Here is a 22,098-nt window from a genome sequence, read left to right on the forward strand (position 1 = left end):
GTTGGGGGGTGCAGAGGGAGACACAGACCCCCCACACCGAGGGGGAAGGCAGCATGAGGACCAGCAGTAAATCCCAGAAGGGAAAACAGAAACAGAGATAAGCCACCAGGAAAAGATGAAAATCCTCAGGGACTCCAGCCCCAGGCTCTCCTCCTGGGTTTCCTGCCTGGGTGTGCAGGGGACATCGTGACCACCGTGTGCCCCACCCAGACGACCGATTTCAAAATGACCTTGAGGCCGGGCGCAGGGGCTCATGCCTATAATCCCAACACTCTGGGAGGCCAGAGTTGGAGAATCGCTTGAGCCCAGGAGGTTGAGCCATGATCACGCCCCTGCACTCCAGACTAGGCGGCGGATCTAGACCCTATCTCCAAAAAAAAAAAAAAAGAAAAGAAAAGAAAACTTTGATTGTGATCCCCATACGGGGGTCCCGGGTGCACGGGGGTCCCTGCCGCACGGGGATCCCGGGCGCTGTACCCAGAGGACATGATCTGACCCAGCAGAGTCCCGAACCCAGCACGCGGACGGGAACCTTATTTTAACCTGAGACACAAACGCGCCCCTTCTGGACCCTGGCTACGGCCCTGACCCTCCGGGCCGCCGGCTCCGCGAGGTCTCGGTCACCGGGCGACGCTGTGTCCCTGCGGGGTCTCCAGCTGGCTGGGGGCTCCCCGTGTCTTCATCTTGAGGACACCTTAGGGACGTCTGGGGGCTTAAACCCACTGAAGACGTTTCTTTCAGATTTTTTTCATTTTAAAAATTGCATTTCCCAGCTACTTGCAGGTTTGTGAGTCGGTTGTTTTCTTCATTTCAGAGGTTCAAGTCATGGAACCTTTTCAAAGAACCGAAGGGGGATTCCCAAAGTTATTTTTTTCACCCGATACATATCAAGATGTCAAAGGGCTCTGCCGCAGTGACGAAGACAAAAGCAGGAACAGATGTGGGTCCAAGGAGGCCTGGCAGGTGGGGTGGGCACGAGGGAGCGACTCCCAGGCGGCCAAGAGACTGAGGGATGCACGTCCAGCCCCGGAGGGCAGCGTCCGCCTGACTCCCAGCCCGAGCCACCACCGCCTCCTCCCGGCCCGGCCTGCGCTGCCCCCTGGCGGTGGGGCCAGGAGCCATCCCAGCCTCTAACCCCCCGCACCCCATCTTGGCCCCTGGGGCTCCCGCGGAGGGGCCCCCAAAGCCTGCCATTGGTCATAGGCATATGCAGCCAAGGCCTCCTACAGCCCTGAACTGGAGGGTGTCTGAGGTTCCGGCAGCGGCCCCCTCACTTGGGCATGGAGGCTGGACTCAGGCTGGGGTGGCAGAAAGGGAGCCCGGGTCTCTGGGTTTGATGAGGGCGGAGGGAGGGGCATGGGTCCTGGTAGGTCGCGTGCTGCGGAGGTGAGCTGTTCCTATTTTGGAAACTGAGGAAACAGAGCTTGGAAGACCAGGGGGGTGGAGGGGAAGGGTCTGCACCCGCCCTGGAGTGGGTGACGCAGGGGCCCAGCCTGCCACCAGCTCTCCCAGACCCTCCCAAGCAAGCCGGTGTCTGTGCCCTCCGGGTGGGACTAGAGACCCAGGCCCTGCCACCCAAGGTCGGCACTCAGGGCCAGCTCGCCGGTGTCCTCTCTGCCTTATAGGTGGTTATGGGTCTATGGCATCTGGAAACAAGGGTTGTGGGGACAGCAGCTCCAGGGCTCCAAGTGCTGAGGGTTTGACCACCAGTGCCGGTGGCCTTGGAGTAGGCTTGGGGTCTGGGGTCCACAGGCCAGGGGAGGCTCTGCTCAGGCCCTGCTGTACTCCCACTCTGAGGACTGGGGTTCTAGGAAGAAGACCTTCATCTGCGGGGGGAGGAAGGAGGTGCCTGCGTGAGCTGCAACCCCCGTGCCCACAGCTCTGCCCTCAGGCGTGCGCTCACACTCATGGGCATGCTTGCATGTACACGCACACTCCCACCCCCAGGTACACCCCGTGCCCTCACAACACACACCCCTTCCACACACCCCCAGCCCTCACCTTGGTTTTGAGCCTGCTGGAGGTCGAACCCACTTCGCACGGCGCCCTAAGCAAGAGGTTCCCTTGGCTTGGAAACTCCAGGTTGTGTCCCTGATGGAGACCACATGCCCTGCCATGCTGCCCTCCAGGGAGTCCTGGGGACAGCGAGGGTTTGCAGGGAGGGCAGGGCGGGTCTGGGGAACCTGGCTGTGTATTCTTGACCACAGCCGGCTGGGCCCCTAGAGGGGACGGGCTCTCTGGGACCCGTGCTCCCCCAACCCTCTCCTGGAGCCCCGGCAGGTGCAGGACAGTAAGGCTGAGCTCAGCCTGGGGCGGCCCCACCCAAGACCCCCCACCCACACACACGGGGGTGCAGGGCCTCCTACCTCCCGGCGTTGCTGCGAACAGCGGCACCTGTACCAGGCGAACATGACCGTAAGAACCAAGAGGATGAAGACAGCAGTGACCACCACAGGCACAGGCCAGGACCCAGCGTCGGGGGTGGACTGGGGTTCTGCACCTGAAGGAGGCAGTTCAGCGGTGGACAGGTGGGTTGGGCATCCCCCACCCCTAACCTCCTCCTCCTGCACACCCCCTGGGGTGAGAATGAGCCCCGGAGGACTGCACCGCCCTTGCCCAGGAGGTACAGGAGTGGGAGGGAGCCAGGAGGAGAGGGGGTGCAGGACCACAGAGGTGGGAGGAGACCCAGGGCACGGGTGCCTTGGGGCAGCGAGGGAAACATCTACCCCGGACGTCCGCTGGCCCCGTCCTTCAGGCCTTGGGGCTCTGGGGAAGAGATGCAAGGGCAGGTGCGGGGCCTGCCCTGATGCGGCCCCCACAGGGCCAGGTATCTGAGAAGCCCCATACCTGAGTCCAGGAAGGGCTCACCAGATGCCCTGGGGGTGGGGAGCAAAGCGGAACCCAATTTGGGTGACCCGGGTGAGTCAGAACCGGGTGTGGTGAAGGTGGGAGGGCTGGGAGGGGCCATGGAGGCTCCTGAACTTGCAGGAAAGGAAGGGGAGGGGTGGGGAGTGGGTCTGGGGACTGGAGGGGTCTGTGGCCCCGCACAGCCGTGTGGCTACTCAGGGCCTAGGGAGCAGGTGGGAGGGGCTTGGAGGGCAGCACAGAGGGCCCGGGGGTGCTCTGCTGGCCATCACTGCTTTCTGGTGGAACCAAATAAGTAGCTGGCAGTGGCGGCTGTGGGCCCTGAGTCGGGGCAGAAGAGGCAGACGGAGCAGTGGGCTGGGCGAGTGGGGACACGGGTGGGGGGTGGTCATGCCCGTGTCAGGGGAGCTGAGGCAGAGAGTGGGGCAGTCAGCATCCCCTGAGGGCAGGAGGAGAGGGGTGGGGACAGGGAAGGGTGGGGCTGGTCCCAGCCCTGAAGACAGGAGGGGCGAGGGCAGATGTGGTCCAGGCATTTGTTGAGGTGGACAGCAGGGGAGTGGGAGATGCGGGGCAGGACCGTGGCGGCCGGGGAGGCGCCAGTTCACGGTCACCAAGGGTGGTGGGCAGGTGATCTTGAGCACCTCTGGGTGACCCCAGTAAAGGGAGGGCAGGTGCCTCGAAGCCAGGCGCTGCGGGTCCGGAGGTGGCATTTGGGGTGCAGTTTCCCCGCACAGCCGGGGTGGGTGTGGCGGGGAGGCGGGGGGTGCCTGAGCTTCCTGGCTGCCCTCGCCCCGACAGGCAGGTGGGGTTCCTTCGAGGAGCAGAGGCTTTGTGTTCCGTGTTGTTGGTGGGGCTCGGGCTGCCTCTGTGGGTCTGTGCCCCCCAAGCCTCTGGCCTGTCCCCTGCCCCTCCCGAAGGGAGAACTGTCCCAGGAGGTCAAGAGGCCTCCACCCCGACTCTCCACTCCGGCACCCCGTCTCCTGGCAGCCCCGCTTACGCCTGCTCTTCCTCCTCCTCCTTCCCTCTCAGTCTCAGCCCTCCCCCTGCCCAGGCCCCCTCCCCTCCCTGTGTCCCCTCTCACTCCCCTCCCCCTTGCTTCCCCGAGCCTCCCCTCACCTGAAACCTCCAGTGTGACTTGTCTGTTATTTCTCTGGCGTCCCACGAGGTGCCAGGTGTACAGCCCAGCGTGGGAGTCCCGGGTGCCTTTGATCACCAGCTGGGCCACGCCTCCCCGAACTTGGAGCTGCCAGCCATCCCGGGAGAAGTAGCCTGGGGCCACCTCATTGAAGATGGTGCTCTCCTGCCCCTGGGCACGCAGCTTGATGATGACGTGGGAGAAGGCGTTGGATATGTTGCAGGACATGACGGTGTTCTCGCCCCGAGACACAGAGACCACCCCCTCGGTGCAGATGGGGCTGTCCCAACCTGTGGGGCCAGACAGGGGCACGCACGGATCAGGGCTGGGCCTCAGGGCACTGGCTGGCTGCTGCGCCCAGGGCCAGGACCGGGGCAGGAGACAGGGCCTCTAAGGGACACGATGAACTATGTATACATCCATCCGACCCAATCAGCACATATGTCTTGTGTGGGAAGAATAAAATAGCAGCCAAAAAGAAGGGTGGCTCTGTGTGTGTTTGTGTGTGTGTGTTTTTGTGTGTGTGTTTGTGTGTGTGTGTTTGTGTTTGTGTGTGCGTGTTTGTGTGTGTGTGTTTGTGTGTGTGTTTGTGTGTGTGTGTGCGTGTGTGTGTGCGTGTTTGTGTGTGTGTGTTTGTGTGTGTGCGTGTTTGTGTGTGTGTGTTTGTGTGTGTGTGTTTGTGTGTGTGTTTGTGTGTGTGTGCGTGTTTGTGTGTGTGTGCGTGTTTGTGTGTGTGTGCGTGTGTGTGTGCGTGTGCGTGTGTGTGTGCGTGTGCGTGTGTGTGTGCGTGTGCGTGTGTGTGTGCGTGTTTGTGTGTGTGTGCGTGTTTGTGTGTGTGTGCGTGTGTGTGTGTTTGCGTGTGTGTATTTGTGTGTGTGCGTGTGTGTGTGTTTGCGTGTGTGTGTTTGTGTGTGTGCGTGTTTGTGTGTGTGTGTTTGTGTGTGTGTGCGTGTTTGTGTGTGTGTGTTTGTGTGTGTGTGCGTGTTTGTGTGTTTGTGTGTGTGTGTTTGTGTGTGTGCGCGCGTGTTTGTGTGTGTGTGTTTGTGTGTGTGTGTGTTTGTGTGTGTGTGTGTGTGTGTGTGTGTGTGCCCTCATACCCATGTCTGTTCCTTGAGGTGTGTCAGCTTGGATGAAGACATTTCCTATCAACTCCCTCCCCTGTACATTTCCACTGGGGTGGGCGAAGCCAGACCCTCAGGGGTGTGCCGGGCGACTGCGCTGTGGCAGGAGTGCTGCTGCTGACCTGCCGAATCACCCTCTTCATGGGAAGCAGTGGCCAAGCCCCACCTCCCTCAACTCCCCCCTCAGTTTCTCCAAGGCCTGGGCCAGGTGCAGGTGCTTGGCTGTGTGAGGAAGGGCAGGACTTCTGCGGACACCCCCAGGCCAGCCTCAGAGGCCAGCAGAGCAGACTCAGGTTCCAGTCTATCTTTGTGGGACCCAGCCTGTGCCGTCCCCAACATCCCCTTCCCGGGCGCCCGCTCAGCTCCAGGCGCCTGGGCCAGCTCCACACACAGCTCCACAGTCCGGGGAGGTCAAGCTCTTGTAACAAGCCAGTGTGTCAGTCTCTCTCTCCCGCCTCCTGGGTGCACCCTGCCCAATAGCGACCCGTGCAGCTGCTTCCCTCAGAGGGCCAGGGCCTTTGCCCCAGCAGCCAGCTCAGGGATGCCCGAGGTTCAGGTTGTGTGGCCCCGAGCACGGCACCAGCGTGGGGTCTTGGTGCTGCCACTGTCCCTGCTGCGTCAGCGTCCCCTGTGACTGGACACGGACGGACGGACGGACGGCAGGGTGAGCTCTTGGGGAGCACACAGCGTGCTGGGTGGAGCCACCATTTGGCCACATTTCACCAAATACAAAACCACATGGCAGGTGCCACATGCTGGCAAGTGCCAGGGGCCTTGGTGCCCATGGGAGGGGGTGGGCTTCAGGGGCACCTGGCCTTCAGGCTGGACTGAGTTTCCTCGGACGAGCAGGCTGGCTGCCTGTCTGGGCGCTCTGAGTGTTCAGGGACCGCAGGGCCTCTCCAGGCCATTGCACAAATTCACACTGTCCAGAGAGCAGCGTGCGGCTGTCGGGGGGGCCCCAGCCAGTTGCACTTTGGAGCCACTCTTGGGGGGCGGGGCCAGAATCTCCCGAAACCTGGGTTCCTCCACCTGGGATTCTTCCGTTTCGGTTTTGTTTTGTTTTTTGTTTGTTCTTAGGATTCTGACTGAACTGCTTTGGGATGTGGTTTGGGATGTGGCTGAGCTCTGACACCTTTTGAAAGCCCCTCAGGTGGCTCAGTGGCTCACGCCTGTAATCCTAGCATTTTGGGAGGCCGAGTGGGAGGATCACTTGAGCTCAGGAGTTTGAGACCAGCCTGAGCAACATGACAAAACCCTGTCTCTACAAAAAATACACAGTTTAGCCAGGTATGGTGTGCATATCTGTGGTCCCAGCTACTCGGGAGGCTGAGGTGGGAGGATCACCTGAGCCCAGGAGGTCAAGGCTGCAATGAGCCATGACTGCACCACCGCACCCCAGCCTGGGTGTCCAGCCTGGGCGATAGAGGTAGACCCTGTCTCAAAAAAAAAAAGAAAAGAAAAGCCCCTCAGGTGACTTTGCTGCACAGGCTGGGGGTCTAGAGAGCTGGGAAGGATCTCACTGGGGGACCTTGTTCAAATGCCGATCCACTCCTGGCAGGCCTGAGATACGCCTAAGGAACCCCCAGGCCAGGGCTGCTGTCCGTTTCCCAGCCACAGCACAGGTCGTAACTGACCCAGACCCTCTCGCTTAGAAACTGGTCGTGATCTTGGTCCTTCCCCACAATTGCTCTGACAGTGACCACCAGTTACCACAGCGGCCACCGCTGCCCGTCATCCATGGCAAGACACGGCCCACCCACCACTGCCTCCATCCATGGCGGGACACGGCCGGCCCACCACTGCCCTCCATCCACGGCGGGACACGGCCGGCTCACCACCGCCTGGACCAGCTCCGCGTGGTCGGGCCTTGGGTCTGCAGAGTCAGTCATTATCGGGGACCTGGTGGTGTCTGGACCCAACCTCAGTCCACCCCTCCCACCCCTGCCATGCCCCCACTGGGCTCCCCTTTCCCCAGCAGAGAGGCAGGACCCTGAGACCTACCTTCATTCTGAGCACTCAAGGAGGCAGCCAGGAGCAGGAGGGCCCCAAAGGGCCAGGAAACGGGGCCGGGGAACACCATGGGCCAGGTCTGCATGGCTGGCGGGACTTCAGCAGCCTCAGGGGCCCCTGGTCCTTGTCACTGGCTCTCGGGACACTCCCTGGAGGAAGGAAAGCCTGTGGGTCAGAGCCCCCTGTGGCTGCCAGAGGGGACAGTGGTAGTGGCTGTCGCCTGGCGGGGGCTGGGAGGCTGGGGGTCCCCACGCTCTTTCCTGAGTGGCTGTGCCTGGGATGCCAGAGCCTCCACCCTCCTTCCCTTCCCCGTGACTGTAGAGGGCGTGCGATGCTGGCTGCGTGAAACAAAGAAGACACATGGGGGCAGGAGACAGAGTCGCCCGAAGCACGGCGGGACATCTGACTTGTGGGTCAGCCCTTTTGTTTTACAATAAATTACTCATGACTGTCTGAGGGTGTTTCCTGTAGAAATGGGTCAGGACAGGTGGAAGCTTTGGTAGCCGCGTCTACCTGACACTGTACGAAGACCAGCTTCCCGCCCCAGCCCCTCACCAACGCGAAGCACAAAACCGATTCTCCGTCTACTTTGGAGCACGTGTGTGATATCGCTGCACGCCCAGGGCACAACCCCAGCCCCTCACCAATGCTCCTCCGTCTACTTATCCGTCTACTTAGGAGCACGTGTGTGATATCGCTGCACGCCCAGGGCACAACCCCAGCCCCTCACCAATGCTCCTCCGTCTACTTATCCGTCTACTTAGGAGCACGTGTGTGATATCGCTGCACGCCCAGGGCACAACCCCAGCCCCTCACCAATGCTCCTCCGTCTACTTATCCGTCTACTTAGGAGCACGTGTGTGATATCGCTGCACGCCCAGGGCACAACCCCAGCCCCTCACCAATGCTCCTCCGTCTACTTATCCGTCTACTTAGGAGCACGTGTGTGAGATCGCTGCACGCCCAGGGCACAACCCCAGCCCCTCACCAATGCTCCTCCGTCTACTTATCCGTCTACTTAGGAGCACGTGTGTGATATCGCTGCACGCCCAGGGCACAACCCCAGCCCCTCACCAATGCTCCTCCGTCTACTTATCCGTCTACTTAGGAGCACGTGTGTGATATCGCTGCACGCCCAGGGCACAACCCCAGCCCCTCACCAATGCTCCTCCGTCTACTTATCCGTCTACTTAGGAGCACGTGTGTGATATCGCTGCACGCCCAGGGCACAACCCCAGCCCCTCACCAATGCTCCTCCGTCTACTTATCCGTCTACTTAGGAGCACGTGTGTGAGATCGCTGCACGCCCAGGGCACAACCCCAGCCCCTCACCAATGCTCCTCCGTCTACTTATCCGTCTACTTAGGAGCACGTGTGTGAGATCGCTGCACGCCCAGGGCACAACCCCAGCCCCTCACCAATGCTCCTCCGTCTACTTATCCGTCTACTTAGGAGCACGTGTGTGAGATCGCTGCACGCCCAGGGCACAACCCCAGCCCCTCACCAATGCTCCTCCGTCTACTTATCCGTCTACTTAGGAGCACGTGTGTGATATCGCTGCACGCCCAGGGCACAACCCCAGCCCCTCACCAATGCTCCTCCGTCTACTTATCCGTCTACTTAGGAGCACGTGTGTGATATCGCTGCACGCCCAGGGCACAACCCCAGCCCCTCACCAATGCTCCTCCGTCTACTTATCCGTCTACTTAGGAGCACGTGTGTGAGATCGCTGCACGCCCAGGGCACAACCCCAGCCCCTCACCAATGCTCCTCCGTCTACTTATCCGTCTACTTAGGAGCACGTGTGTGATATCGCTGCACGCCCAGGGCACAACCCCAGCCCCTCACCAATGCTCCTCCGTCTACTTATCCGTCTACTTAGGAGCACGTGTGTGAGATCGCTGCACGCCCAGGGCACAACCCCAGCCCCTCACCAATGCTCCTCCGTCTACTTATCCGTCTACTTAGGAGCACGTGTGTGATATCGCTGCACGCCCAGGGCACAACCCCAGCCCCTCACCAATGCTCCTCCGTCTACTTATCCGTCTACTTAGGAGCACGTGTGTGAGATCGCTGCACGCCCAGGGCACAACCCCAGCCCCTCACCAATGCTCCTCCGTCTACTTATCCGTCTACTTAGGAGCACGTGTGTGAGATCGCTGCACGCCCAGGGCACAACCCCAGCCCCTCACCAATGCTCCTCCGTCTACTTATCCGTCTACTTAGGAGCACGTGTGTGATATCGCTGCACGCCCAGGGCACAACCCCAGCCCCTCACCAATGCTCCTCCGTCTACTTATCCGTCTACTTAGGAGCACGTGTGTGAGATCGCTGCACGCCCAGGGCACAACCCCAGCCCCTCACCAATGCTCCTCCGTCTACTTATCCGTCTACTTAGGAGCACGTGTGTGAGATCGCTGCACGCCCAGGGCACAACCCCAGCCCCTCACCAATGCTCCTCCGTCTACTTATCCGTCTACTTAGGAGCACGTGTGTGAGATCGCTGCACGCCCAGGGCACTGAGCTTCGTCATTACAATCCTCGGGTGTCTGCCTCCCCTGTGATGCTGTCCAGACGTCCAGTCACTCACAGAGACCCTCACATGAGCAGCACCCACCGTCCGCCTCCCCCAGCCAAGCCCAGCGCTGACCACAGCCTGTAGTCAGCACCCCCCCAGCCCATCTACCGGTCCCCCCTGCCCGTCCATGGGCCCCCCACCCCCAGCCCATCTACCGGACCCCCTCCCGGGGCAACCCTCAGTTGTGTTCCTTTCGAATCCATCGTTTACACCTCTGTGCGTTCCTAACACACAAGTCAGCTTTACCTCTGCTGCTCTCACTGGCAAGGCAGGCTGCTGGGCAGCTTCCAGCAGGCGAGCCTCCTTTTGCTATCTTGCCTTGGGCCTGCAAAGGCTGGGAGCCCCCAGCTGTGTGTCTCCTCTCCCGCCAGGCAGAGGCGGCTGCAGTGCACACACACATAGTGCCGGGGCAGGGTCAGAGAGGCAGGGATGAGCCTCTCAAGGGCCCCAGCGAGGTCCCAGCTTCTGTGCTTCCCACGGGGCCCCACTCAGGCCCTGCATACAGTGGGTGCTGGATACATGTGGATCTGGGTCCCCTGAGAGCAGCTGGGGGATGAGGGTCCCTGTGTGGACGCTCCACAAAGCCCCACCTGCCCCCACGCAGGAGCTAGCTCAGCTTTGCACAGGAAAGTGCCTTAACCCTAACTCTATCAGTCCCTCTGGTGGGGTCTGGGCCGATGCCCGTGCTGGTCAAAGGTCAGGTCCTCACTTGGACCAGGTGACGTGCTTTTGCATGAACCTGCTGACAACCCTGCTGGACTTTGAAAGGCACCAGGGAAGGGAAAATGAGGGGAGGCGGCCTGGGTCTGTTCCAGGTAGGGCAGAGGGCGAGGCCCAGCAGGAGCCCTGGCAGGACTTTCCCTTCAGCCAAGAGAACACCGCCTTCGAAGGAGGCTGGGGCAAGGGTTCCTGGCCAGGCTGCCCTGCCGCTCGGGTCCCTGCACCTCTGCTGGGAAAAGTCCCTAGGTAGGGCGGTGACTCCAGCCCTGCCTCTCCCAGCTCCCAGTGCACCCCACACACCAGCGTGCAGGGAACTCCCATGAGGGAGTTGTGTAAAGCGACCTTCAGACGAGCTATTTATAGATGTCTGTAGTTTTGTAGATGTGCGTTTCTCCAAACAAACAAACCGCCAGAAAGTGTCACAGCAGGACATGTCACCTACCCCGGGAACCCCATGTTACCAGGGGTCCTCCCAGAGGCTGGAGTCTGGGCCTGCTGAGGACCGGGCTTGCAGATGGGCTCCGGCCTTCTCGTCCCATTGCCCCAAGTGTCCCAGCCCCCTCTGAGCCTCCCTCTAGTCATCTCTGGGCCCTGCACAGCCACAGGCAGCCACCCGGTCATTCCCACACTCTCACCGTGGTCCTGCCTCCACGCGGAAACCCCTGCCAGCCGCGGAGGGCAGGTGTGGGGACACGTCCCTGCAGGTGGGCACGTCACCAACCCCGAGGTGCTGCTGAGGCTCGGGCATGGTCCCACGTTGGCGCAGGGTGGGGGTGCCGTGTCCCGAGGTCTGAGTTCCCCACTCCAGGCAGCTACCGCGCTCAGGATGAGTCCCCTCCCTTCTGTCAGACACCCCATCCCACCCTGCCGGGCATGGGTTCGAGGGGAGGGAACCCATCCCGAGACCTTTTGTGGCCTCTCACTAACACCCGCTTTCCTGCTGTGACCCCTCAGGGCTGCTCAGATGGGCTTGAAGACAGGCTAGGGCCCCATCTCCCATCATGCATCTAGCGTTCTGGATTAGCTGGAAGCCCGATGGGGTCTCTCTGGGCTAAAATCAAGGGTTGGGCCAGGGTGGTCCCTTCTGGAGGCTCCAGGCGGAATCCGTCCCTCTCCGTCTCCAGCGCCCAGAGGCATCCGCATCCCTCGGCTCACGGCCCCTCTGCCACCTCCCCACCACCGCCCCCCAGCTGCTTTCCTTGTCTCCCTGACTCCCCCTCCTCCCTCCCTCTCCTGGAGACCCTGTGATGGCATCAAGGGCCCCCCTGGGTGACCCAGGACACACGCCCCAGCTCAGCACCCGAGACTTCATCCCATCTGCACAGTCCCTTTGCCATGTCAGGTTCTGGGATGAGGACATGACATCTTTGGGGACTGGTAGCCGACCACAGAACCCCCATCCCCAATGCAGTGGGAGACCCAGGCCACCTGGAGACCCCCGCATGGAGGTGAGATTCACACAAGGAGACCGCAGTTGGGCCTGGGTCCGGCTCCCCTCACCCCACGCTCCACGATGCCAGCTCAGCACGCCCACCTTGGAGCCATGCAGATGGACAGCAGGGAGGGTCGGGGCTGCTGGGGGCTCTCCCACTGCTCTCCGCACCACCCACCGACTGTGTCCGGGAGGGGTGCCCTGCTGTTCTCCCCAGGCTGCTCTGGGGGGTCCTGCCCTCACCTAGAGCCCGAGGCCATCTGAGTCTGTTTCATAAACGCTTCCAGGGACTGCCTTGCCACTGTGTTAAGGGGGGAACTCTGGGCACACAGCCAAAGGTCACAGATCCCCAGAGCCCTGAGGGTGCTGCATCCACCCCACCTGCCCGCCCAGGTGCTAGCTCTGCCACCTGCCTGTGTCCTGAGTCAGCCCTGACTCAGCAAAGAGCTGCACCGTGAACCAGACCTCAGCAGCTGGGTCCTGAAGGCCCCCGAGGGCCAGTTGCATGCACCTGGCTTCATGCCAAGCTCCTCCCGCCTGGCAGTGGCTGCATCTGCCTCCCCTCTGCCCTGAGTGTCCCAAGTCTGTCTGCTCTGTGTTCCATGGGGCCAGCAGTGCAGTGGAATCTCTGCTCTCAGGGGCTACAGCGGCTCCTAGATGCCTCTGCCGCCGCGGGTGGACCCTGCAGCTCCATCTCCCAGCCTTCCTGCCCGATTGCTTCCCGAAGACCCAGGGTCCTGGGCTGCCCTCGTTGGGGAGAGGGGGGTGGGAGTGAGAAGCTGGCACTGTCCCTCTTTCCGGCCTCATCCCCTCCACGGTCTCAGCCCCTGGCAGCCTGGACTGCACCATTCTGGAGATGCTGCCTCCCCGCGAAGTCCCTTCAGCCCAACTGTGGTGGTGGCTGCTGCTTCTCACACGTGGATCCTCTCACTGCCTCTCCCCGATCCTCCCTTCCTCCCAGCACCTTCACCAGCTCCCCACTGAGTGCCCTCCGATGTTGGCAGCCCTGACCCTTGCCCAGCCAGGGGTGAAAGGGAGCAAGGGCTGGGCTGGAGGGTACCAGGAGCAGGTGGTGGTGCCCTCCCCATCAGTCCACACCCGGCATGTGGCGGGAAAGGTGTGGAATGAGTCAGCCGTGGAGGGGAGCCCCAGGCCTGGAAGACCCCTGTCTTTGGCTTGAGAATGACTTTGAAGGGCTCAGGGGGAAGGGAGCTGAGGGGAGACAGGGTGGAGAGTGGCAATCTGGCTCTACTCTGAGGGTTTAGGCTGCGGACTGTGTGTGGCCCCAGCTCTGTCTGGGCAGCAGGTGTCAGGGACATTGGGTTGCTGCAGGGAATTTGCTCCGTTTATTAGAAGAAAACGCACCGGGCGACACAGGCCCCTCTCAGGTCATCAGGCATCAGTGTACCTGCACTTCTGGTCACATCTGAGTCTCAGATAAACAACCAACGATGTCCTGGTAAAAGCTTGTCCCGTGGGACACTTGGGACACACTTATATTAAAACACGATTAATGATCTCAAACTCAGATGTCGCTGGGTATCCTGTGTCAGCCCAGTCACTCTGCCCCTGTCTGCCTGAGTCCTCTCCTGCCATCCTCCTGACCAGAGGCGTGGGCTCGAGTTGAAAACCGTGCAATGGCTAAAAATCAGAGACAGTGCAAGCGGCAGGGTGCAGCCACCGGGAAAGTGGCCAGGTGGGCGGTGACCGGCCCAGCAGCTCCGTTTATGGTACAAGGAGACCAGGCTCGGGGAGACCAGGCGCACGGAGCCTCAAAACTTCCAGAGTGGGCTGGGTGCGGTGGCTCATGCTTGTAATCCCAGCACTTTGGGAGACTGAGGCAGGTGGATCACCTGAGGTTGGGAGTTTGAGACCAGCCTGGACAACATGGTGAAACCAAGTCTCCACTAAAAATAAAAAAAAATTAGCCAGGCCGGGTGGTGTGTGCCTGTAATCCCAGCTACTTGGGAGGCTGAGGCAGGAGAATTGCTTGAACCCGGGAGGTGGAAGTTGTGGTGAGCTGAGATCGTGCCACTGCACTCCAGCCTGGGTAACAAGAGCGAAACTCTGTCTCAAAAAACAAACAAACAAAACAAAAACAAAAAACAAACTTCTGGACTGGGAAAAGATGGGGCAGCAATCAGATTTCTCCCAAACCACAGAAACAGGGGTCGGCATCTGAGGAGCTGGCACCAGACACAGTAGGGTCTGAATGCTCCCAGACCAGGATTGACGCACCGGCTTGGAGCCGTTCCCAGTGACACGCCTAGGAAAGTTCATGCACCACCCAGCAAGCCTGTGTGTGCCTATTCCCGCTCCTTGGTGCCCCCTCCTTGGTGCCCCGGGCACCTGCCTGTCCCGGCTCCCACAGGTGCTGGGTGTGTGGAAGCTCAGGTCCCCTCGGGCTGGGTTCACTGGGGTCCTCCTGTGTGGTCAGTGGACTCTACCCCCACAGCACCTGAGGGGTGGCTGACAGTGCTTTCCCAGCTGCTGCAGGGGCTCGGGGAACACAGGTGACCCCACATCTCTACAGAGAATGAGCACACCCACACCTCTCAGAAGACAGCTGCAGCTCGCGGAGGCCATGAAGCCCACCCAGGCCCACGGTGTGGACGTCTCTGCCCTGGTCTCTGCTGGAGCGGCCCAGAGGGGACCCCCCAGGTGGTCAGCAAAGTCCCCTCAGGCCTGGGGGCTAGATCAGGCTAACCCTTCCTCCTCAGCATTTGCTCACCTGTCCCCTCTGTTGGTGGCCTCCTGTCCTCCTGCTCTGGGCTCAGCAGCGGCCCCCTGGAGAGGCCCTGCCACCACCCCCCGCCCTGCTGGAGACAGGCCTCCTGCCCTGGCCCCCACAGCCAGTCACCCTGGGCCTCCCAGAAGCCGAGGATCCTCTGCCGACGACGGGCAGAAAACGTGCTTCTCAAGCTGCAGGTGAATGACCAGTAGTGGGCAAGGAACTGAATGTGGACATTACTGCGGAGTCAGCAAAACCAGCGCCAGAAGGGGCAGCTGAGGGCCTGCCTGGGTGAGGGGAAGCCTCACGGTTCCTGTTTTATGAGTTTGCTGTGAGCGCACACGAAGCTGTGGCTGTGGAGTGTGCAACAGTCCACGCGTGCCTGCGTGTGCTCATGCGTGCGTGTGTCCACCAGCTCGTGTGCACTCGTGTGAGCAAGTGCGTTTTGCTCACAACTTGGTCGCAGCGACGGCGCAGGGAACCCCGGCTGAGGCCGAGGACCAGGAAAGGCGGAGGGGGCTCCGACCCACTGGACTTAGGGGAGCCCCGGGTCCGAGACGCCGCCTCTGTCCCTTCAAGAATCGAGCCCGGGGCGCAGGGCAGAGACACGGGTCCCCACACGGCCTGTAGCTGGTTCCCGCCCCTCCCGGAGCGCACCCGCTGCGCCCCCGCAAGCCTGGCCGGCGACTCGCGCTCAGGGCCGGTGGGGGGTGACGGTCCCCGAGGCAGAGGCGCTGCAGCCCCAGAGTCCCCATCCCTGCGCGGACCGCCGACCCCGGTGCACCGAGAGGCCCTAACACAGAGCTCCCAGCACCGAGCCCCCAGCACCGAGTCCTCAGCACCGAGCTCCCAGCACCGAGTCCTCAGCACAGAGCGCCCAGCACCGAGTCCCCAGCACCGAGCCCCCAGCACCGAGTCCCCAGCACCGAGTCCTCAGCACCGAGCGCCCAGCACCGAGCCCCCAGCACCGAGTCCTCAGCACCGAGTCCTCAGCACCGAGCCCCCAGCACCGAGCCCCCAGCACCAAGCCCCCAGCACCGAGTCCTCAGCACCAAGCCCCCAGCACCGAGCCCCTAGCACCGAGTCCTCAGCACAGAGCGCCCAGCACCGAGCCCCCAGCACCGAGCCCCCAGCACCGAGTCCTCAGCACAGAGCACCCAGCACCGAGCCCCCAGCACCGAGTCCTCAGCACCGAGTCCTCAGCACCGAGCCCCCAGCACTGAGTCCTCAGCACAGAGCGCACAGCACCAAGTCCCCAGCACCGAGTCCCCAGCACCGAGCCCCCAGCACCGAGCCCCCAGCACCGAGTCCTCAGCACAGAGCCCTCAGCACCGAGTCCTCAGCACCGAGCCCCCAGCACCGAGTCCTCAGCACCAAGTCCTCAGCACCGAGAGGCCCTAACACAGAGCGCCCAGCACCGAGTCCCCAGCACCGAGTCCCCAGCACCGAGTCCTCACCCCGGGGCACCCAGCACCAAGTTCCCAGCACCGAGCCCACTCCGCGCCCGCCCCTCTGGTTCCCCCGCCCGTCCCTCTCCGCGCCTCACCGGGTCCGCTGCGGGACGCGCTCCTCCGGGATGCAGCTTCTCCGGGCCCCGGAGCCGCAGGAAAATGAAACAGACGGGAGGGAGGAGGGAGGGGCCGGGGAGGAGGCGGCGGACCCGCGCCGGACCCACCCCCCGATGAGGAAGGAGCGGGGTTTACGGGAAGCCGCCGAGTTTCGGGAACAGCCCGCGTTCGCAGCAAGCGTGACAGGGAATTTGCTGTTTTCACGCGAGGCGCCGCACCCGCGGTTCACGCCAAAGGCAGCGGGAAAACGGCCAGGGGCGTGTTTCCAGGAGAGTTCGCGTCTGGCGGGTCCAGCTCGCGCGCGGCGCGCGTTCCCCGCGGGGCAGGTTGGCTCCGCTCGCAGCTGCCGCGAGTCTGTGCACGGGGCGAGCTGGGCGGGTCGAGGGGGCCGCTGCGGGGCTGCGGGGAGCGGGGAGCGGGGAGCGGGGGCGGCCCCCAGATGGCCGGGGTGCGCGGGCAGAGCGAGCGGGGCAGCGGGAGGGTCAGAGGCCCTTTCACAAAAGCGCGCGGAGCAGAGGAGCGATCCCCCAGCTCCCGCGCAGAGCGTCCTGCACCTGCGGCCCGGGCCTTCGGGCGTCCTGAGGCCCCTGCGGAGGTGCTGGCCTGGCCAGTCCAGGAGGAGGGGCCCAGCCTGTTGGGGCAGGAGATGGGGTGCGGGTGGAAGGCTCCAAGATGCATCTGGGCTGGGAACGCACTGACACCCCAGGTGGGTTGAAGGTGGGTCGAGGAGGCCTGGAGGACCCGGTGCATGGCGGGGTGGCAGGCGGGCCACATCCTCCACTAGAACCCAAAGGGGCACGCGGGCAGGTGCGGGCGGGGTCAAGGATGAAGTGGTATCTTCGGGACACTAGGAGGAGGCCCCACAGGCTGCAGTCACGTGAGTGGGCAAGTCCCCACCCGGCAGATGGTGGGGGACACCGGGGTGTGGGCAATGCCCCCAGTTTCGTGGAAGAGAGGAAGGAGCAGAACCAAATTCTGTGAAACCCTCAAATCTGGGGAATGGACAGAGCAGGGCCAGACTGGGCGCTGAACCTTGGGGCCTGCAGCTCGGCCGTCAGACCCAGGGCCCAGGGGTGGATAGCACCCAACAAAGTCCCCCAGGACGTTCAAAAGAGAAACCGTCGCCAAATTGGCAGGTGAAACACAGCCTGTCATCCTCCCAGCAAGATGGCACCATGGCCGGGGCACAGAGGTCAGATTCCCCAGCTCCCGCCCTCGGGGAACCCCCAGCCACCCTGGCTGCCAGTGAGATGCTGGAGAAGGGGCTGAAATCCCACCTGCCCACGTCCTCTGCACAGAGGGGCTTGTCTCCGAGGCCACATGCCCCGGCAGCCACAGCTTCCTTCTCCTCTTTTCCTGCCCACTAGGGTCTCTCAACCCAAAGGGGGCTCTAGTTCCTTGGGGCGGGGGTTCCGGCTGCTTAGGTAGGAGCACCTGCACTGTGAGGCCCTGGAGGGCAGCTGAAGGCTGGCAGACTTTTGTCCCGTGATGGGACACCTTTGGGAGTTGGAGGAAAACGCATATCCTGATAAAGCAATCATGTTGTGAAAGTGAAACTAGTTTGTGTATTTTGTTTACTTTAGAAGTAATACAGGCACAGAAACAAAATAGAATAAAACCAACTGTTGCCTTTTCCTCCCCACCCTGGCTTCAATTCCCAGGGCTGAGTTATAGACACTGCCTCACTTATCCTTCCAGAAGTTCTCCTGGTCCATACAAACAGCACAGTCATCCACTCATGTTTCTTTCTTTCTTTCTTTTTTTTTTTTTTAGACAGAGTCTCGCTCTGTTGCCCAGGCTGGAGTGCAGTGCTGTGATCTCGACCACTGCAACCTCCAACTCCTGGGTTCAACTGATTCTCCCGCCTCAGCCTTCTGAGTAGTTGGGATTGCAGGCATGTGTCACCACGCCCAGCTAATTTTTGTAGTTTTAGTAGAAATGGGGTTTCACCATGTTGGCCAGGCTGGTCTTGAACTCCTGACCTCAGGTGATCCACCTGCCTTGGCCTCCCAAAGTGCTGGGGTTACAGGTGTGAGCCACTACGTCTGGGCAGTATCTTTCCTTCTTTTTTTTTTTTTTTTTTTTTTTTGTTTTTGAGACAGAGTCTCGCTCTGTCACCAGGCTGGAGTGCAGTGGCATGATCTCGGCTCACTGCAAGCTCTGCCTCCCAGGTTCACGCCATTCTCCTGCCTCAGCCTCCTGAGTAGCTGGGACTACAGGCACCCGCCACCATACCCGGCTAATTGTTCTGTATTTTAAGTAGAGATGGGGTTTCACTGTGTTAGCCAGGATGGTCTCGATCTCCTGACCTCACGATCCACCCATCTTGGCCTCCCAAAGTGCTGGGATTACAGGCATGAGCCACCGTGCCGGGCCATATCTTTCCATTTCTATACAATGCTGGGATCAGGCATCTTAGGGTAGGTACGTGGCTCATTCCTTCACCCTTGGCCTGGCCTTGAATCACAGCCTCTGCTGCACCAGGTGACATGTGGAGTTTCATTTCCTTTCTGTTCTAGGAATTTGTAGATTTTGGTTGTGATTTCCTATTTAACTCTCCAAATTATTCAGCAGCATATAATTAAAATCCCCAAGGTCCTGGAGCATTTGCTTTTCTTTTTTTTGAGACGGAGTCTTGCTCTGTCGCCCAGGCTGGAGTGCAATAGTGCTCACTGCAACCTCTGCCTCCCTAGTTTAAGGGTTTCTCCTACCTCAGCCACCCGAGTAGTTGGGACTACAGGCACCCGCCGCCACGCCCGACTAATTTTTTTTTTTTTTTTTGGTATTTTTGATAGAGACTGGTTTCACTATGTTGGCCAGGCTGGTCTCAAACTCCTGAGCTCAGGCAATCCGCCCACCTCAACCTCCCAAAGTGCTGGGATTAGAGGCATGAGCCACCCTGCAGGTCACGTTTGCTTTTCTTTGTGTTATCAACTTGTAACTTGATTCTCTGGGTTCCCTCGCCTGCAGGGAACTGCAGGACCCTTTTATGGAAGGGTCTCTGACCGTCCCGCTGTCCCGCTCATTCTGCCCGCGCACCCCCGGCCACCTGGGGGCCGCCTCCCCAGCCCTCGGCCCACGCACAGACTCGCAGCCTCCCGGGAGAGGAGCCAACCAGCCCTGCAGTTTTGTGCATGACTCAGTCGTACCCACTGCTCACTGACTGGAAGGGCCTCATGGGTCCTTGCCACGTGTAATATTCTCTGACTGTTGAGAGTGGGGGTCTCTGCAGGTGTCCCTGCTGTCAAGGCGTCAGTGGGGTAGGTTAGGTCTTTTATATACTTGTCAATTTTTTTTTTTTTTTGGGATGGAGTCTCGCTCTGTCGCCCAGGCTGGAGTGCAGTGGAGCCATCTCGGCTCACTGCAAGCTCCGCCTCCCGGGTTCACGCCATTCTCCTGCCTCAGCCTCCCAAGTAGCTGGGACTACAAGCGCCCACCACCACGACCGGCTAATTTTTTGTATTTTTAGTAGAGACGGGGTTTCACCGTATTAACCAGGATGGTCTCGATCTCCTGACCTCGTGATCCGCCCGCCTTGGCCTCCCAAAGTGCTGGGATTACTGGCGTGAGCCACCACGTGCAAAACCCTACAGTGAATAGTAGAGTGACTGTAGCAATTCCTGCAAGGGTGATGTAGTGGATTATTTCCGTCTAAAATCTGAGTGGCCAAGACATAGCATTTCCCTTTGGGGGGTCTATGAAGTTCCTTGGTTTTATTTTTATTTTTATTTATTTATTTATTTTTTTTTGAGATGGAGTCTCGCTCTGTCGCCCAGGCCAGAGTATAGTGGCATGATCTCGGTTCACTGCAAGCTCCACCTGCCGGGTTCACGCCATTCTCCAGCCTCAGCCTCCTGAGTGAATAGCTGGGACTACAGGCACCCGCCACCATACCTGGCTAATATTTTTGTATTTTTAGTACAGACAGGGTTTTACCATGTTAGCCAGGATGGTCTCGATTTCCTGACCTTGTGATCCACCCGCCTTGGCCTCCCAAAGTGCTGGGATTACAGGCGTGAGCCACCGTGCCCAGCCCCGAAGTTCTTTGGTTTTATTTTTTTTTATTTTTTATTTTTTATTTTATTTTATTTTTTTTTTTTTTTTGAGACGGAGTCTTGCTCTGTCGCCCAGGCTGGAGTGCAGTGGCTGGATCTCGGCTCACTGCAAGCTCCGCCTCCCGGGTTCACGCCATTCTCCTGCCTCAGCCTCCCGAGTAGCTGGGACTACAGGCGCCCGCCACCTCGCCCGGCTAGTTTTTTGTACTTTTTAGTAGAGACGGGGTTTCACCGTGTTAGCCAGGATGGTCTCGATCTCCTGACCTCGTGATCCGCCCGTCTCGGCCTCCCAAAGTGCTGGGATTACAGGCTTGAGCCACCGCGCCCGGCCTCTTTGGTTTTATTTTTCCAAACAGAGAAACCCCTGGGTTATGGGTACCCTACTCACTTTCCTTACCTGGCAGAATTTGCAGGAGAATTACCCGGAACTAGCATACTGATCCCGGTTTTTACATTACCCATCCCTTTCTGTTTCTTCCAAGCTGCAGGAGAGCACCACTTGGTTCACGGGAATAAGCAGGGTTGGTCTAAAATGTCAGCGAAAAGCTGAAAAACAATTCATGAGACTAGGATTTAATGGCAAATAAGTTTTGGGACACAATTTCTCTCTCCAGTCCTCATTTTTGGTAAAAACAAATTATGATAGGACCATGTTGTTTGTAGAATAAACTTTAGTCTTTTTTTTTTTTTTTTTTTTTTTTTTTTGAGACAGAGTCTCGCTCTGCCGCCCAGGCTGGAGTGCAGTGGCGTGATCTCAGTTCACTGCAAGCTCCACCTCCCAGCTTCACACCATTCTCCTGCCTCAGCCTCCCGAGTAGCTGGGACTACAGGCGCCTGCCACCACGCCCGGCTAATTTTTTGTATTTTTAGTAGAGATGGGGTTTCACCGTGTTAGCCAGGATGGTCTCGATTTCCTGACCTTGTGATCTGCCCGCCTTGGCCTCCCAAAGTGCTGGGATTACAGGCGTGAGCCACCGCGCCCGGCCTAAACTTTAGTCTTATACGTGGCCTGATTATTTGCATGAAGTGCAGCAAAAATAATTATTTCCACATAGGTCTTTTGGACTGGCTTTGATGGACTCTATTCCACAAGGAATCTCAGATAAGACCACTTTGAGTCAAGCCCAGACGTGGGTTTGGACCCTCAAACACCTGAGAGTTGGGGAATCCTTTTCTCTTAAGGTCCCACCATAAACTTGGAGCTCCTGGATGCGTTAGAAAGTGACATTCTTTACTGACCACAGGTTAGGAACCCTGGACAGGGACTGTGTAGACAGGTGTGAGGCCAGTTCCCATCATGGGGCTTTTATCAGCTCTGCAAGTCACGACTGAGTCCTTGAAGGGTTTGCAGTCAATACCCTTCCAGTCAAAGCCTTGATAAAATAACCAGTTTCTCCAACTGCATCCTGTTAAAAAGAAAAATGGATTCTTATTGCACTGATGCAAACAACTGTATTGCCATCAGAGTACTCACAGATAGTTTCCAAATTCTAGAGGAACCCGGCAGAGAAACAAACATGCTCCAAATTTCGTTCACAGGAGTTTGCTCTGCTCAATTATTAAAGGCCGTGAATAGTTCAAGTTTCCTTGACTCTGAAAAACAAGACAAGGATCAGCAATATTCCAAGCAAAAGTCAAAAAGGTGCTGTCTGAGTGCCGTCCATTTAGTCAACTCTTGTTTTGCTTGACATTCGTGAACATTTCAGTTCTTTGTGAGCCCTGTAAGTTTTTCCTCTACTCCAAAAAAAAAAAAAAGAAAAGAAAAGAAAAACAAAAACAAAAACAAAAAGGCCAGGCACCGTGGCTCACATCTGTAATCCCAGCACTTTGGGAGGCCAAGGAGGGCAGATCACTTGAAATCAGGAGTTCGAGACCAGCCTGGC

The 22,098-nt window shown here is 59.6% G+C and overlaps 1 protein-coding gene and 1 long non-coding RNA gene across 2 annotated transcripts; one reads left to right on the forward strand and one right to left on the reverse strand.

The window, feature by feature from the left end:
- Positions 1-617: 617 nt before the first annotated feature.
- On the reverse strand, positions 618-16,432 carry LOC105469341 (secreted and transmembrane 1). Its single transcript, XM_071081882.1, is given in 6 exon segments — positions 618-1,799; positions 1,802-1,826; positions 2,367-2,500; positions 3,982-4,290; positions 7,123-7,280; positions 16,139-16,432. Coding segments are annotated over 5 exon segments (732 nt in total). The 5' UTR covers positions 7,217-7,280; positions 16,139-16,432; the 3' UTR covers positions 618-1,629.
- LOC139359265 (uncharacterized) lies at positions 5,619-7,124 on the forward strand. The gene is made up of 3 exons (XR_011615231.1): positions 5,619-5,785; positions 6,199-6,408; positions 6,818-7,124. It is a non-coding gene; the product is annotated as an uncharacterized lncRNA (long non-coding RNA).
- Positions 16,433-22,098: the final 5,666 nt, after the last annotated feature.

Source organism: Macaca nemestrina, chromosome 17 (genome assembly GCF_043159975.1).
Source record: "Macaca nemestrina isolate mMacNem1 chromosome 17, mMacNem.hap1, whole genome shotgun sequence".
Taxonomy (NCBI): domain Eukaryota; kingdom Metazoa; phylum Chordata; class Mammalia; order Primates; family Cercopithecidae; genus Macaca; species Macaca nemestrina.